This window comes from Haliaeetus albicilla, chromosome 5 (genome assembly GCF_947461875.1).
Source record: "Haliaeetus albicilla chromosome 5, bHalAlb1.1, whole genome shotgun sequence".
Taxonomy (NCBI): domain Eukaryota; kingdom Metazoa; phylum Chordata; class Aves; order Accipitriformes; family Accipitridae; genus Haliaeetus; species Haliaeetus albicilla.
In genome coordinates, this window is record NC_091487.1 from 44113830 (window position 1) to 44130756 (window position 16927).

The following is a 16927-nucleotide window of genomic DNA, read 5'->3' on the forward strand; positions in this document are numbered from 1 at the left end:
ATGGGCCAATTCTACAGAAGCAACTCATCATTCCAAAACATACAAATCCTCTTTTACAAAAAAAAAAAAAAAAAAAAAGGCCAGAAACTACATCCAAAAGCAGCAGAAATGCAGGCACCCTGTATTAATGAAACCAATAATAATGTACCATACTGGAAGGGAAAAGGACCCTTGCTACCAGAGGCCTTTGCTGAGCCCCATTAGCTGCCAAAGACACACAGCAACATAATTTCATCACAAGTTTTGCCTGCAACTTCTACTTTTGCCTGCTTAGTGAAACAACAGCTACTGGTGCTCAAAGATTGATTCAACCTCCCCATGTCAATCACTGACAACAAAAGCAAATCATCAGCACTAGTTACAACTTTGGCACCTGCAGCCGACAGCCAGCTGCATTGCTTTTCATGTAGGTTTGGTACCAGATTCACCATTGAAAATAAGATACTGTTGAAACTGCAGTTTCAATCTACTAATACTCAAGAAGGTACACCCTCAGCTCTCTGCCTTGCTTTCCCATTTCAGTCGCAGGTCTTACACACACTAACATCACGACTCCTCTGCCAGGGCAGCCCTACAGACTGCCAATTAATGGTGTGAGGCAGATTTCCCACAAAAACTAGCAGAAACATGCTCTGAGCTTCATCAAAGCTTTAAAGTCATCAGGCAGGGACTACATAGCTGAAGTAAATAGTGATGGCCACTCTCCTGACAAGCGCTACATCAACTTCTAGCCTCCACAGCAGCAGAAAATTCATAAGCCAATCCTATGTTAAGCCCCAGTTTTCTTATTCCAAAAGGGAGAAAGCCAATTATTGTGTAAAATGGGAACGCTGATGCACCTCATAGCTATAGGTTTGCATATTAACCACAAAGGTGAGACCGGTTATTTCGGACTGGGCAGAACGAGGAAGGAACACATTGCCAGTGAGCTGTCAAGAGCCCTGCTCTTCCCACACAGCCCCATGTTTCCAGCAGGCACCGCCATCTCCAGAGACCTCCTTCAGACTGTTATTAACTACCTGCCATATTCTTGCAATTCAGCCTCTGCTGAAATTCAAGGCCAAGATTATGTCACCCTAGTCTGCCTCATCCCCAAAGGAGATGGAAGCAGCACCTTTGCCATATAAGAATTAGCAGGATGATACAGAAACTCTTAAACATAACAGAAATTTGGGACAGTTCCTCAACAGTCTTCAACCAGAAGCCTGCATCTCCTCCGAACACTATGTAATGTGAGCAAGGAAAAAACCCACACTTTGCAGAAGTGGTTTGTGCAGTGAAATCAAGCCGCTTCTGCTCCAAATTCTAGCCACGTGCAAAGATGAATTTCTCTGCTACAATGCCCACAAAAAGAGGAACTCGGAGTCAAGAAGAGCACAACCACACAGAGACATCTCCAGAGCCATGTACATTAAGGCAGGTCTGAAAGGACAGGCAGAGTATCATCTCTTTCCTTCAGAAAAGCACTGAATCCCAGAACCGAAAGAAGGTTTCCCAAAATGAAAATATTCTGATTCATAACAATGCTATGGTATTCCCTCAGAACTGTGACCTGGACGCCTTTTGCTGCCATCTTCCTGTGACACACCACTGCACAGCAATGACATGCCTGCTCCTTCCCCATGGACAGCCTCTTCCAGGAAGATCCCAGTCCTCCCAGAAGAGACAGGAGCATAGGGCACAAAGGAGAGTCTCCATGAAACTGCTGCACTATTTGTAAGTGAAAAACAAAACCAAAGCCCTTGTTTTTCTAGTAAATTCTGCAAAATGTTTTTCAATATTATTTTCCCTCTTTACACCAGATAGCCAGGATACTCAAATCCAGCGTGCCTTGAACTGCATCAGAAATTAAGGTCAGATAGAAAACTAGTGCACTAACTTTTTGTCATCAAAAATGGGCTTTTAGTAAGTTATTAACACCATGCACCCATCCTGCAAGAAGCAATTACTTTTCTGACCACACAGGATAACCCTGGGATCACGGAGTTCAGCCCAAGGATGGGAACTAGTCTTCTGCTTTTGTCTCAAAATAGCATCATCGTCCCAGAATATATTTCAGGGAAGGCAGGAACAGAGTTAGCCATATGCTTTCTGCTCTGAAGTGCAGAAAAGGGAAGGACACGGGAGAGAAAGCTCATAAATCAGCAAAATGGACAAAACTACCCTTGGTCTGCTGCCATTTGCTAATATTTAGAAGACAACTGGGCGTGGAGCTATTTTGTTTCAGTCTCAGCCTGGCGAGCATTCATTGCACGTGAAGGTGCCGAGAAGCACAACTTGTCAGTAGAGTCAGATCCAAACAGTTTCATATTAATCCTCTAGTGAGATTTTGATTCTCCAGGCTACTTCTAATAGGATTTTTCCAGATTCTCCTGGATTGTTTGCCTCCAACAACAGCCCAGAGAACATTACCCTGTCTGATTCTCCAAACAGTTAACGTTATTAATTATTGACCAAGAAAACTGAACAAACAGCTTCACCCCAGAGCCCAGATTACAACTCAGGCCCCTTTGATCAACTTCATAAATCCTGCTTTCAGGAGATGAGACACAGCAAGTCTCAAAACTATGGAGCAGCACATCTGCTATCTGGAGCTGTGCTACTAGCTCTTTCAATGCCAAGAAAGGCATTGCAGCACGTTCTGTGTGTGGGACCATCACAGGCTTTCAGATAAACCAGCTACCAGTGAAAATTGGCCAGGACCAGCCAACAACAGAAGCTTCTCTGAGCTGCTTCTGCACTGTACAGAGACAGAGAGCTCACTAGAAACACAAGTTTAAACCACCACAAGGAAGAGATCTCTTTCAGAATGCAGGCATGCCTCCCAGTCAGCCATCATATCACCCCAAAATCCTTTCAGGAAGTTAAAGAATTCTTCATTTGCTATCCTAGACAACGTGTCAAATGGCTGCATTCCAACAGCCATTGAGACACACCTCTGCTGGAGTGATACTTCATTCAGAGAGCTTGGGAAAAAAAAATGTTACCTGGATACAGAAATCCCGCAGAAAGCCTGGTGCTTACGTCAGAAGGCAGCACACAAAGTACATCCTTGGTTTGGGCTGACATTCCAGTCTTATCAATGTCTCTGATCTAAACTCTCTGCTAAGCACTTGGTCTGAAGCTTTGTCTGAAGCACACAACAGTATCATTTAACTCACCAGCTCCCAGAGCCCAGAAACACCAGTTACCTCTGCCATTTGCATTCCAAATATTAGAGCTATTATCACTGAAACGGTGGAGCCACACATCTGTCCCTTCCCAGTTTCAGCAGTAGGGAGGCCAGGGTGCAGAACTCTATTAACCCCAGTCCTGAAACTCCAGCCCCATGGAAAAGAAGGTTAGTAACACATTTGCAAATGAAAGCACTTGTGGCAAATCTACAAGACATAATGGCCCAAATGCTAAACACCTGGTCTGTCAACCCGAGCAGCCAGAGGCACACAGAAGACAAAGAACAACAAAGTGTTGAGTGTGCCATTATCCTTTTGTTCCCCAAAAGATGTAACATGAGAGGTTAGGAGAGAGAAAGCTCATTCTAGAGGACAGCCCAGAGAAGAATGATGTCAGGACAACTCTTACCAAGGTAAGTGACTGTGAATCTTCCCTCTGTGGTCAAACCCTCGCTGCAGAACAACCCTGAATCAGAGGGGACTCCAGCTTGCGCCTCTGCTTCACTGCAAATTCACTTGTGGGGCAGGCACCAAGGCACAGAGAAATGGCAATAGGAGGGGTAGGAGGTGGCTACAGGTAATCAAGGAGGAAGTGTGAATCAAGTCACAACAGGTTGAAGAGGCGCTTTTTTTTTTTAAAAAACAAGGAACGCAAGACAAACTGGGATTACCCTTTCCTCAGACTTACCACAGCAACCTAAAAACTACCCCCAAAACTCTTTCTTATGGAGGTCCCATCAGTAAATCACCAAGGGTTAGTATAATTAAAATAATACGGATAAGACAACCACACAGAAAAAATCCGAATGCTTGTGACTCTGAATGGTCAAGCCTTTCCTTGCAGTGACCCATGGGCCTATTCCCTCTATTTCAGACTTCTGTAGACGTTGTTTCTGGACAGGATGGCAAGCTCTGGCCATTCAGATGTAAAAGAGCTGCCAGACCTACTGTGGATTACTCAGTCAGCTGAGGACCTTGCAACAGTACTGCTGTAACTAGATAATTTCTGTGGCATTATCATGCAAAAAACACATCTTGTGCTCAGGATGTAGTCAAGTGCCACATCTAAAACAATTCAGCAAAAGCAACCGAGTCCTCCTAATAATATAATCAAGGCAGTAAGAGCCAAGAAGGAATGCAAGTTTAACCAAGGTCAACAAGAAAATTACACATATTGCAAACATTCAAGAAGTTTGGTGCTCCTCTTTACAATGCCAGCTGTCATTGCCATTTGGGCCTGGCATATAGCAGGTGCCCCCACAAACCCATTAGAAAGAACCTTCCTCAGCCCAGCTGCAAAGACATCAACGGAGAAAACAGAAATATCACTACCTGCTACTTCCACAATGTGGTGCCGTGCGATATCATAGTAGGGATCATCCCACTGCAGGTGAGTGACGGGCTCCGGGGAGCCTTTGGAGTCCTCTGCACAAAACACAAGGAACAAGCACTTAGGAGAAGGGATCTGGAGCACCTTGGCGAGGGGTACGCTAGAGACAGAGGGATGAGAAAAAAATGGCTCTTCAACATGGGAGGGACTAAGGTATGCACCTGTCCACCTTGGAAACCCACCTTTGAAATTCTGAGTGGGCAAGAGCAGCAATGACTTCAAAAGAGACCTGTCAATCCTATGAGGTCTATACACGTCCCTCAGACTGCACACCCTCTCAAAAATGACTGTTCAGATGCGTCACAAACATTCGCAAAGACCAAAACCCAAGTGCCAAGGGCACCATCATGGCTTTTTAGAGCAGGAGGATCTTAACATCGTCCCTTGATGGATGGCCGTCCTATATGGCCCTGAGCTAATTTCCCTGACCTCTTTGGGCAGCAGTCCATAGCACAGGATTTCAGAGCAACAACTCAGATCTCCAGCCCTGCCTCCCACATGGAAGCTCAAGACCCTTCCACTCAGGAAGGCCAAACTATCTTGCAAGACACCATAACAGAGGACACTCAAGGACTTACAGCATGTCTGTCCTGTCAGCACCAAAGTGCAGCCACCCACAGGACTGAGAAGAATATGTTTACATCAGCTGGCTCTGAGCTTTTTAGTGCTGTTCAATGGCAGGGCTAATTCACTTGGGTGTGGTACAAGATTAATGCATCTCTAAAGCTTTCAAATAGAGCTGGGGCTCTCTGTATATGTAGACATGACCACAGTGCTGCAGAACAATTCCTTTTTGGCCAAAACCCAGACCCCAAACAAGCAGGATACTTACCCGATTTAGGAAAAGCAGGGGCTTCATCTGCTGGCCAGCTCTTATCATCTATGGAGGCCAGTTTGAGCTGGCTGAGGGACTGGTTGGTATCATCCAGGTTCAGGTCATCCTGAAGCTCCGAGAGCGGGTCTGCAGCCATGGTCCCCAAATACCGCAGTTTATTTTGCAGCGTCTAGAACAAGGACTGCAGAGATTGCTAGGTGAGACACGGAGATCACAAGCTTACCTCCCCATAGAGGCTCTTCCTCTTCTGGCTGATCTTCCCCAAATCCTCCCTTATCTTTACTTATCCAGAGATCACACTTCCCCTCCCCCTTAACACAGGCAGGAACAACTCCTCCTCCTCCAAGCCAGGAGCACCAGCATATGACAGATTCTTTCTTATGTCAGATTCTTTCATGCCTATTGCTATCAGAAGGCCATCAGGAGCCTTTACCAACCCTCTCAGCGAGTCTCTGCTTGACCACAGCTCTGTAAAGAGCAGTTTCTCTCCTGAAACAGGAGCAGCAGCAAGACGCTGAGGAAGGCGACAGGCTACACCAGCCCCTGCTTGATACACTCACTGCACCAGCTCTGAGCTCCCCCTCCCTCCAAAAGGCTGGCACAAAGCCCAGCTGTTTCCACAGTTGGCCCAGTGCTGGAAGCTGTCCCAGGAATCACCCCCCCTCTTCTCACCATAAGGGAGGGCCAGAGCTCTCAACAACACCAAAGTGGGTGCTTCAGCATGCTGGGATCTGAACACAGAAGTGAACAGCTTCTTAAAACAGGATTTCGTAGGCTGAGCTAGTAAGACAGGGAGAACAATACACACAAAACCCTCATCTTCTTTCAGCATCATCCAGCAAGTCCTTTCTCCTACATGACAGCAAGCAGCCAGGAATCACCTCTTTAATTTAAAGCCATATTGCTAGAATGAGTATTTTTCACCAAGCATGCCATAATACCGAGGAGACCAAAGAATTAAGAGGGTCCAAGAAACAGACAGGTCAGCATGTTTGCTGCTGCTTGCAAATATGTCTCACTCTTACCTGGAGCAGAAGGTGTGTCAAACCCCGGACTGAGCTAGCGCAGCACAGAGCACCTCCTAAGAGTACCAATTCTTAGGGACAACCCCTAGGAAACAGCTGTTATCCTCTAAAGTCAGTGTCCTGGAAGTAAGCAAGGAAACACTGGAAAGGACAAGTACATAGATCTGGATTGCTCACACAGACCACACCGACAGTAATTCAGCAGCCAACAGGCAACAAGCCAAGAGGAACTGTAGCAAAACAAAATGACACCTTGCATCAGCAAGACTGTAACACTGTTTCTCAGCCGGGTTTGTGCTTATTTTGCATTATGAGGAGAGCAAAGAGTTCAAAGACGATCTGAGGAGGCACAACGCCTTTGTGTGGCAAGATTATATTCACAGTAAAGCTATTTCCTTGAGCAGAATGGAGGGGCAACGATGTTTAGCATCTTCCATCCCTAGAGACTGAATGTGTATATTTATCCAGAGAAGATGATGAAACAGTTACTCAGTTGTGAGCCCAGAGGAGAAAACCTGTGAGAGACTGAGCACTGGAAGGCATCACATCCATGCTCAGGGCAACACTCGTGACCAAGCTTGGGGATGTATTTCGAGAGTACGGGAAATTAGACATTCAGTGCTTGTCCCCTCCTTCTGGACTACTCCATGCTTATTACTTCCTGCCCTCACTTATCTGCTATTCATCATTTTACAACCAGTTTTCACCTCCCTGGGGCTCCCAAAGGACTGGGAGCTATTGCTAAGCAAATGAAATAAGTTTGCAGAAATATGAAAGAGCAAGAGATATCTGGGCAGCGGATCACCAAGACAGCACAGAAAACACACAGGGTCTGACCACTGCAGCCAAGCGGAGACCCAAGCAAAATTATTCCCTGCTCTCTGGTGAGGGCTGCAAGAGCTGTCTGACCTCCTCTGACCTCAAAGGGACAAGGAGCAAGAAATCAGGTTCCCTTGCACCGTGAGCTCATGCTGGAACCACGCAGCAGCAGAGCAAAGGGACAAGGACTCCCCACCCCTAGCAGTTGATCCAATTTCTATGGTAACGCCAGGCACCAACTCTCATGACTCAGTGTGCTTAAAGCATTCCCTGCTGCAGCTCAGCAGCCCCACAACCCAGCACCCCACACTAAGGAGGCATCCATGGTCCCCCAGGGCAGCCCCTCAGCATTCCCAGCTCCCGGAGACTTCCCGGCCCTGGTGGGGACAGAGGACCTACATTCAACTGCTGCCATCCACTGAGATGCCTTTCATGTCAGATTCTTGGGGATGCCTAGTAGCAACAGCGTCCCCAAAGTGAGGTCCTGAAGCGCTTAGGGACCAAATCCAAATCTTCCCACGGAGCAGTGATGGTGCTGCCATAGGGCCAGCAAGACACCAAGCATCCTCACTTGTCCCCATATGGTTCACAGCTTGGCTTCACAGTCAACTTGCAGCGCTTGATCAGAGGCAGAAGAGCTGGTTATTAGACAGCACTGGGGGACTTCCCCTCAGGCATAAAATTAATCCTAGTGTGGCACCATGTGGAAGAAGGAAGTTGTTAGTAGGATCCTTACAGTTCCACAGGGGAAAGAGAGCCCAGTGGATAGCGCTCTTGCCAAAACCTTCCTTACCCCTTGGAAGGGTAGACCAGACTGCCCAGATGCCTCCACGTGCTTTTCACAGCCAGCCAGGCAGCTCCATTCCTTGGCTCTAGGTTAGTGGTCCATGGCAGAAATGTTAATGGAAGGAGGATCCAGAGCAGAAGACCTCTCAGATTTCAGGTTCTTCTTGTGACCCAGACTGTAGCTCCCAGAGAGCCCCAGAAGGTTTTTTGCATAATTTTCCCCAGCCCTTTCCCAACAGCGCAACAGACCAAAGCACGGGGTCCCACATCAGGTAACCCTAGAACAGTTTGGAGAAACATAATCCTCCAAATGCCTGGGAACTAGCAGACACTGAGAAGGAGAGACCTGGAGTTAGGATGTAAGAAACTACTTGGGGATCTTAGTATAAGGGTATACATTTCACTTCCTGACAGCACAGCTGCATGAGATTTTTCCCTGGGTACTCAAAAATGACCCATAAGCAGGGCTTGTCATTGAACAGAAAGTCCGTCTGTATCAGTATAAGAGTGAAGTGGTTGTCAAAAAACAGCATTTCACCAGACTTAGCACAATTTAAGAATCCCACTTGTTTTAGATAGGCGTCATGACAAGATGCAAGTGATACGCCCTGTATAGTCAATCATAAGGTAAGAAAAATGATGTACCTAGATTTAAAAAGTAAAAAGCCTAGTCAAACATTTAAAAACTAAAGAATCACACTTGACATCAGAAGCATTTACTTACTGCCAGGTTCTAAAGAGCCAAATGTTTCCCTTTTTCCAAGCATTTAAGTGTGTTTTCTGAACCTACACTGGTTGAACCTGAACACTTGCTGTCTAATAAAAATTGGCTTTCTTGGTAACAGAGAGATGTGCTGGAGAACAGCAAGTTCCGCTGAAGGAGAGAAACCTCAGCCCTTTAAAATACAATTTTCACACAAATCCTGAGCTGGAGATTCCTTATGCAAGATCCCACCAGAATTTACCCAGGGAAGACAGTTCACTTGTATCTATGAAGTCTTGGTAGCTGCTGTTCATGCAGACTGATTTTATCTGCAGTTTGTTTCACTAATTTCCATCACTTATTTCTATGCTGCACCTACTCGGCAGTTTCCTTTTCCTGTTTTTCTTCCAGATATACGATTAATTCAGAAGTAAATCTACACATCAAGATACGTCCATGCATCTGGACCTGTACTTACACGCAATAAAGAATTAGAAAAGCCAAGTGGCCTCTTCTTCCCTGCCCAATTAACAAGCAATGCTCAGACCCAAAGGAATCCCAGTTCCGGAGTGACTGTATTATTTTTTTCTGACTCTGCTGCTGTTTGCACCTCCTCCCAGTTTCATTTCATTCGCACAAATGTCTGTTTTTCTGTACACAGCAATCAAGCCCCTGCACTTTGGCATAGTCTTAACATCGAGCACATTGCAAAAAAAAAAAGAGAGCAGTTACTCAGCAGCAGACCTTCAAAGTACTCACTCACGTGAATGAGCTCCAGGACTGAGACTCACTGAGAAAGTTCCAGCCCAAGTCTCCCTTCACATCAAGACTGATGATACCACTGAGAGCATCACTACTCCGGTACTACCCCAAAAGAACTGAATGGTCAATAGCCAGGCTTTGTCTGGCTTACTGTGACCAACTCCCTCAGGACAGACACACCACTGCTCAGGGAAACTCTTTGGTCCTTCATTATTCTAACAGCTTTTTAAATGAGCAGCCTTCCTTCTCCAGCCATCTCAAACCCTGTGCTGAAGGCCACCTCTGTGCCCGCTGGAAATCCACCCCAGCCAGCAATCAACCTCCTCTTAGTGGTTCTCTGCAGGGTCTGAGAGCAAAAGCGCTGAGCTCTGCTTCTTCCCTCGCAGCTGCAGCACCAAGTACAGAGGCTCCTATCAGTGCCGCGCAGGATTCACCCATCACACGCGGAGCATGTGAGGAAACGGGGAGGGGGGGCCACACACAGCCCTGCAGGGGCTGCACCTCTCCTCCTCCTCCTCCTCCCCACCACACGCCTGATTCTCTCCCATCCCCTCGGACCGAGCTCCCGCGACAACCCACAGCCAACCTCAAGATTCAAATAAAAGACTCCAAGATCTAGCTGTTTACGCCGTGAAAAGAAAACCCCCGAGTCCCCACACAACCTGCCGACCCCCTAAAACGGAGGGACGTTTCGCAGCCCCCGCTGTGAGGCACCAAGAGGGACGACAAGTTGCCCCCCCCCCCCCCCTCCGCCGCTGCGGACGGGACAAGCCAGCAGCTCGGCCTCGTACCCCGCTCCGGCAGCAAGCTACACCCCCAACACCACAGACCTGACTAAAAAAAAACCCCCGCGGCCTCCGAGCCCCTGTTCTCCCCGCCCGGGGTGCCCCGCGGAGACTCTTCCCGCCGCGCCCCGCAGCGAGGACCCGGGCTCGGCGTCTCCCACAGAAATAACCGCCTTCCCCGCCCCCCCCGGGCTCGGCGTCTCCCACAGAAATAACCGCCTTCCCCCCCCCCCCCCCCCGGGCTCGGCGTCTCCCACAGAAATAACCGCCTTCCTTCCCCCCCCCCGGGCTCGGCGTCTCCCACAGAAATAACCGCCTTCCCCCCCCACCGGGCTCGGCAACACCCGAGCAGGGGTTTCGGGGCCCCGGCCCGCCCGCTCAGCCTCAGCCCCACCCCGGCAGCACCAGGCCAGGCCGCCGCGGCCCCGCGACCCAGCCCCGGTTCCCGCTGCTGCCACGAAAAGACCCGGCTGCGCTTCTCCCCCCACACCCCGGTGCGCCCCAGCCCGCCCGCCGGCAACCTACCGGCCGCTGACCGCCCGGCCCCGGCCCGGCCGCCTGTCAATCCGCCGCCCGCCGGAAGCGCGGCGGCCAACACCGCCCCGCTCCGCCCCGCTCGCCGTTCCGGGCGCGCCCGCCGCCCCCGCCTCGCACCGTTCCGCCGGCATGGAGTCCCCCGGTGTCGGCCTGTCCGCCGCGGGCGGCGGCGGCGGTGGGCGGCCGGGTCCCGAGGAACCTCCCGTCTCCGCCTGCCCGGCGCTGCGGAACCTGCCTCCCGGGCTGGCGCTGGGACCGTCGCTGTCCGGGGTTCGGGGCACGGGCGTGTGGTGCGTGGGCCGGGCCCTGCCGGTCGGGGCGCCGCTGGGGCCGCCCGGCGGGGCCGGGGAGGAGAAGGAGGAGGCGGCGGCGGGGCCGGGGTGGAGGAGGTGAGTACCGGGGGTCGGCGGGAGGCGGCGGGCGGCCGTACCCGCGGCCGACGCTGTGGCCGTGCCTTGCAGCCTGGTGCGGAGGAGCCCGAAGGAGGCGGAGGCCAACGTGGCGCTGGGCCGGGAGGGCGGCCGGTTGCAGCTGCGGGCGCGGCGGCCCATCCCGGCGGGCGCGGAGCTGCTCTACTGGCCCGAAGAGGCCCGCGGGGCCGCTGCCGGTGGGACGGCGGCGGAGCCCCTGGCAGGTAGGTGCCGCGCCGGGAACCCGCTTCCCAGCCTGGGTGAAACGAACGGCCTGGCCTTGACGGTTTTTGGGGGGCTGGCGACCCAGCGCCTTCGGCTGTTCTCGCCGGGGTCTGTGCCCTGGCGCGTTCGGATTGCGGTCCTGACCTTGAGTCACTTTGAAGAGCTACCCGCCGAGAACGCAGCGTGCCGCCCTGTTTTATGCCAGTCACGGTGGTATCTCCTGGAAATGCTGCCTGTGAAATACTAGAAGTAGTGCACGGATACTGTCTGGGGTGAGAGAACAGAGATTTTCCCCTACCTTCCCCAGTTTTAAAAGGAAAAAAGTCACACAAATAACGGGTTTCATGCCAGGGCCCCAGGATTAGTGCACAGCAGAGCATGTCTCCAACGTTCATGGTCCTCTGATCCAGCAGCAGTTGTGTCGTATAGAACAGCCAGTGTTAATTCACCCACCGTGCTTTTGTGTTTGTGCAGGGGATCCCGATGTCTCCAGGATGGTGGCTGATGAAACTGCAGTCCTTGATGTCCCTACTGAGGTTAGCAGGCTGGCTGCCAAACGTTTCCACAGGCTGCAAGAAGAGGAAAGCACAGCTTCTGAACATCAGCCATGGGAAGCCAAGGCGGTGAGGACGGAGAATCAGCACCTCGAGACCATCTTAACCACTAAGGCCAATGGCAGGTGCGAGGAAGAATTGGACAAGGATGTGGATCCCGGATCTGCAGCAGAAAAAGTGGAGATGGGGCATAAAGAGGCATGTCCAGGAGACCTGGATCTGTCGTCGCCCTCAAGCGGGGTTCGACTCACTGCTCGCTTGGTTGCCGAGCCATGCAAGGTGCATGCTCTGACCAGCCAGCTCCAGGAGTGCCTGCAGGACTGTGGTGGCAGGACAGCTGGGCAGGAATCCCAGCAGCCCAGTCCTTCTGAAGGAGAGAGTGTAGAAACTTGTGAGAAAGAGAGCAAAGCTTCCAAAGACTCCAGACTGGCATCCCCAGAGCATGGGGGAAAGGGCCCACTGGAGGGGCCTGAGGGGCAGGAGGAGTATACAGAGCTGGCGGAGGGTCATTCTGGCAGCCCAGGCCCCCCACCAAAAGCTCTATCCCAGAAGGAGATGATCAAGCGCAGGTACCGCTGCGGGGAGTGTGGTAAAGCCTTCCTGCAGCTCTGCCACCTCAAGAAGCACCGCTTTGTCCATGCTGGCCACAAACCCTTCCTGTGCACGGAGTGTGGCAAGAGCTATAGTTCAGAGGAGAGCTTCAAGGCCCACGTGTTGGCCCACCGGGGTGTGCGGCCTTTCCAGTGCACCCAGTGTGACAAGGCTTACCGCACCAAACGAGACTTGCAGGAACACCAGGTCCTGCACACCGGCCAGCGCCCCTTCTCCTGCGAGCAGTGTGGCAAGGCCTTCGCGCGCCGGCCCTCTCTCCGCATTCACAGGAAGATCCACCTGGCCGCTGGGACTGGCCCAACTAGTCCCAAAGGATACCAGTGTGCCATATGTGGACGCCACTTGGCCAACCCCGGCTCCTTGCGCAATCACATGCGCCTGCACACGGGGGAGCGCCCTTACGCCTGTCCTTACTGCGGCAAGGACTTCCGACAGCAGAGCAACCTGCGCGAGCACCTCCGGCTGCACACGGGCGAGAAGCCCTACAAGTGCCGCTTCTGCGGCGACGCTTTCCCCAAGCTGCCGGAGCTGCGGCGACACCTCATCTCCCACACAGGTGAGGCCCACCTGTGTACTGTGTGCGGCAAGGCGCTGCGGGACCCCCACACGCTACGTGCCCATGAGCGCTTGCACACAGGCGAGCGCCCTTTCCGCTGCGAGCAGTGCGGCAAGTCCTACACCCTGGCCACGAAGCTGCGGCGCCATCAGAAATCCCACCTGGCTGGCAAGCCCTACAAATGTGAGCTCTGTGGCATGGGCTACGCCCTTCCCCAGAGCCTTGCGCGCCACGTGCTCACCCACAAGGCGGAAAAGGACCCGGAGGAACTCGCCACGGCAGTGGCCTCGCTCGCTGTGGACCTACCCCAGGCAGCAAGGAAAAAGCCTCAGAGGAAGGGCTGCCAGGAGGAGGTTGCGGCAGAGCCCACCTTGCTCATGGTGGAGGTGCCGGGGCCAGCAAATGAGGCTGAACTGCTGATCACAGCTAGCGGTCACTGCGTTGCTACTTACCAGTCTCGAGGCAGCCCCCCAGATCCTGGTGCCCACAGGAGGCCTGCTGGGCATTTGCTGTTGGCAAAGGACATCATTGAAATCACCATCTCCAAGCATGAGGACAAATGCATTATAGTGCAGGATGAGGGCTCACCGAGTGACGTGGTCATCATCCAGGAGGGGGTGGGCTTTGGAGCAGTGGCAGAAGTGGTGGAGGTCGAGTCTGGGACCTGACTATCCCAGCCTGCCCTGGCTGATCTTCTTCTGTGCTTATTAAAGTGGGGTAAAAAAACCCAACAAAAAAACCTAGCTCTTTTGTCTTTCTGTGGCAACAAGGCCCTGTGGCTCAGCCCCAGGCAGAATTAGCAGTCTTGGAGGTAACTGCCTGGGTAGACCTGGGTCTTTTCGGTAGCTGCTCCTTGGAGCTATGAGCCGGGCCTGGTGCAGGGAAGGCATTGGCTCTTGGCTGTTGATGGGAATAATTTCTTAGAGAAGACACCCACAGCATTAATGAGCAGTGCTTCTGCTCTGCCTCTGTTACACAGTGCACCATGGGGAAGGCAGGAGAAGTCTCAAAGCAATGGCTTTGAACAATGCCTTCCTTTCAAGTTTTTCTTTCTCTAATTAATTGTTGCTATTCAAGCACTTTCCTGGGCTTTTACTCTTGGAGCGCAGTAGCACTTCTCATCATTTGAAGGTGATGCTGATGCCAGACATTGCTGGGAAGCAGCTTCCCAAGTGTTTACAAGGTGTCTCTGTTGCAGGTTTTTTGAAGAGCGTTTTTCACAATTAGCAGGAGCAAAGTCCTGCCTTGGAGCTAGGGCTGAGTGTTCCTTCTCCACTGTCACCTGTTTTGCTTGCTGCCGGCTTCCTGGCCTTACAGTAACTGGATGATCTGTCTGAGGACATGAAAGGATAGCTTTGTGTCTCGCTGTGCGAAGAGCATTGTACAGTGCATTTTCACTGTCCCCAGCTGAGAGGCTCCTTCCCTCTCCAGGTAAGGGTTCAGCAGTTCACCTCAGCACGTTCAGAATATTTTGCCTTTCCCCTCCATGTTCAAGTTGGGTTCATTAATCTGTTTCCCTTGGTCTTTTTCTCACATTCTTGCTTCCTCTCTTCCACTTCTTTCCTGCTCCTGCACCAAAAAGCTAAAAGACAGCACTACCACAACTATACCCCAGTGTTCCCACTGCTCCATCTTCAGTGCTCATTTGCCAACTGAGACACGCTGAAGGAAATTGGTCCCATTTCAGGAAGGATGTGCACAGTTCCCAATGCCATGTGAACTTGACCTCATAGGAAGAGACTGACAATACCAGACCTAACAGAGATCTTTGAGACTTGCCCCAAACACTGCTTTTATTTGCTGCGTCCTCAGTTTTAGTTATTCTTGCGCTCTGTCTTGCACCTCTCTAACATCTGCATTTCCCAAAAAAAGTTTTGTTTAGGGCCTTAAATTCTCTGGGCTTTTTACGCCTACTGCACAAGAGGAGGAGGGTATAGTGTCACCAGGGAATCATCAGTAGCACAGTTTTGGAGTGCTACAAATGCCATAATGTGACAATCCAAAAAGTCGCTCTTTGCGGTTCCTACATTCAACTTTTTCCATAAACTTTTACAACCAGTTTGCAGACAAGATGCTAGCGTCAGATCCACCACACTTTGATGTGAAGTGAGGATGGAAGGTGAATTTGGCTAATAAACCTTTGGGTGTCCTTATTTTTAGCTATTATTTTCTTTAAAGTCAGGGGGCAGATGAGCCTAGTCTTTGCCCTGAGAGCTTGGAGACAGACCAGTGGGAGCACAGGCGTACGAGGGGGGGCTTGTATTTGAAGTAGCAGTGCTTCCTACTGCTCTCCCTTTGGTGCCTATCCTAACTAACTGTTGGCAGTTTTCAAATATTGACACAGCTGCAAAGTGTTCTCGCTGGAGCTAGGCTCATGTGCTGTGTTTGAAGCATGTGCCCTCTGTCACAGCAGAACTGGGAGAGAAGGGGAAACAACTGGGGGAAGGGGAGAATCCAGGCCCCTATTGCATAATCCGCTGACCTGTGACTACCTTCTTTATTCTGAGATAATAGGAGAGAAAAAGTAGGAGCAATTGTGAATTAGGAGGTCTTCACAGAAACATTATTCACCTAACAGTTGATCTGAGTAGGTAGGGGCAGGTCTGTGCTGCGCATATCACTTGGCTGCAGGATAAACTTAGCTGGCTAATCTTGACTGAGGAGCCCACAGGTGGCTCCCACTGGGCACCTGGTGATGCCACCACCACGTCTTTGTCTTTATCTTAGAAGCAGCATGTTCTTATGTGAACAACCCTTTGCTTGACAGCAAAATGATGAATAAAGTTGTTTACTCCTAAGAAAATGCTATAAAAGCCCTGAAGGCCACAATGCTGGTGAACATGGATGGGATCTGTGCAGTGTGCCATGGCCTGACTACGTATCTGTCTGATGCTGTACAACTTGATGTTTGCAGCATCTGAAGGCATGTAGGATTATCTAATGCTATACCCCTTTTTTGTGTTATGTCCCCAAAATGGTATTTTAATTAATTAATACATTATGGGCTCCGAGTGCCTTTCTTACTGGGATCCGTAACAAACACTTGCACCGGTGCATTACATTTGGTGGAGCTGGCAGGATCCTGGTGAGAAACGCCTTACTGGAAGAAAGATAGCGAGGAAAAGGATGGGTGCCTGCCTGGTCCCATATGCTGGCACGGGGTCCAGTCACACAGTATGCTGCATTATAATGCCAATAATCATTACACTTCAGGGCGGCAGACACCTGGATCACCTGGCTGGCTGGAGATCTTGTGTACCTGTTACCCTTACAGCTTCAGGCAGTGAGCACACAGGTCTCGTAGCTGGTGGGGCTCCACCATGCTCACAGGGCTTCACCAAGGCTTCGGGGTGCTGCTGCAACGCTCCGGGGCGACAAGTGCACAGGTCTCTCGAATGGTTGGGGTCCTTCGTGCTGGCAGGGCCTCACCAGGTGTCGGGCATGCATATAAACTTAAGCGTTACACTTAAACCTCACACCACGGCCAGGGTTAAATCCTCGGCCAACTTGTAAACTGGCTTAAACCTGACCCAGGTGTTTCCTCAGGGACAGGGGAACCCCTGTATGAGGGGATGGGGGATTCATCCTTTGTGATTGTATTCAAAGTGTACAATTGGTGATCAAACTGTGTAACTTGCTTCAGGAACATATTCAGAAATACCCCAACTATTGAAACAGCAAACTATCCGTCACAGAGCAGACAAAGGCCCAAGAAAATAGGCCAAGGCCAAACCCTCCATACTCAGCTCCCTGGA

General features: G+C 51.0%; 2 protein-coding genes across 8 annotated transcripts in view; one reads left to right on the top strand and one right to left on the bottom strand.

Moving 5' to 3' along the window:
• The window catches only part of ARHGAP1 (Rho GTPase activating protein 1), a 27587-nt gene extending 16554 nt beyond the window's left edge, over window positions 1-11033 (bottom strand). For 2 of the 6 annotated variants that reach the window (XM_069784532.1, XM_069784526.1), the window contains exons 1-3: window positions 10804-10886; window positions 5396-5579; window positions 4506-4598 (exon numbers count right to left, since the gene is read on the bottom strand). In XM_069784532.1, coding sequence (XP_069640633.1) covers window positions 4506-4598; window positions 5396-5534 — 232 coding nt within the window. In that variant the 5' untranslated portion in view covers window positions 5535-5579; window positions 10804-10886. Of the gene's footprint in view, window positions 1-4505; window positions 4599-5395; window positions 5580-6070; window positions 6251-6423; window positions 10157-10803; window positions 10887-10932 lie in introns of those variants that run through there. The other 4 variants (XM_069784527.1, XM_069784528.1, XM_069784530.1 and 1 more) reach the window with 4 other exon arrangements.
• On the top strand, window positions 10913-15325 carry ZNF408 (zinc finger protein 408). Of its 2 annotated transcripts, XR_011324829.1 has the most exons (4): window positions 10913-11204; window positions 11277-11449; window positions 11925-14603; window positions 14755-15325. XR_011324829.1 is itself a non-coding variant. In XM_069784510.1 (3 exons), exons 1-3 carry the CDS (start codon window positions 10945-10947, stop codon window positions 13838-13840), a joined length of 2349 nt encoding a protein of 782 aa, XP_069640611.1. In that variant the 5' UTR covers window positions 10913-10944; the 3' UTR covers window positions 13841-15325. The 2 variants fall into 2 exon arrangements, 1 of the variants encoding a protein (XP_069640611.1); XM_069784510.1 differs by having other exon boundaries at window positions 11925-15325.
• Window positions 15326-16927: the final 1602 nt, after the last annotated feature.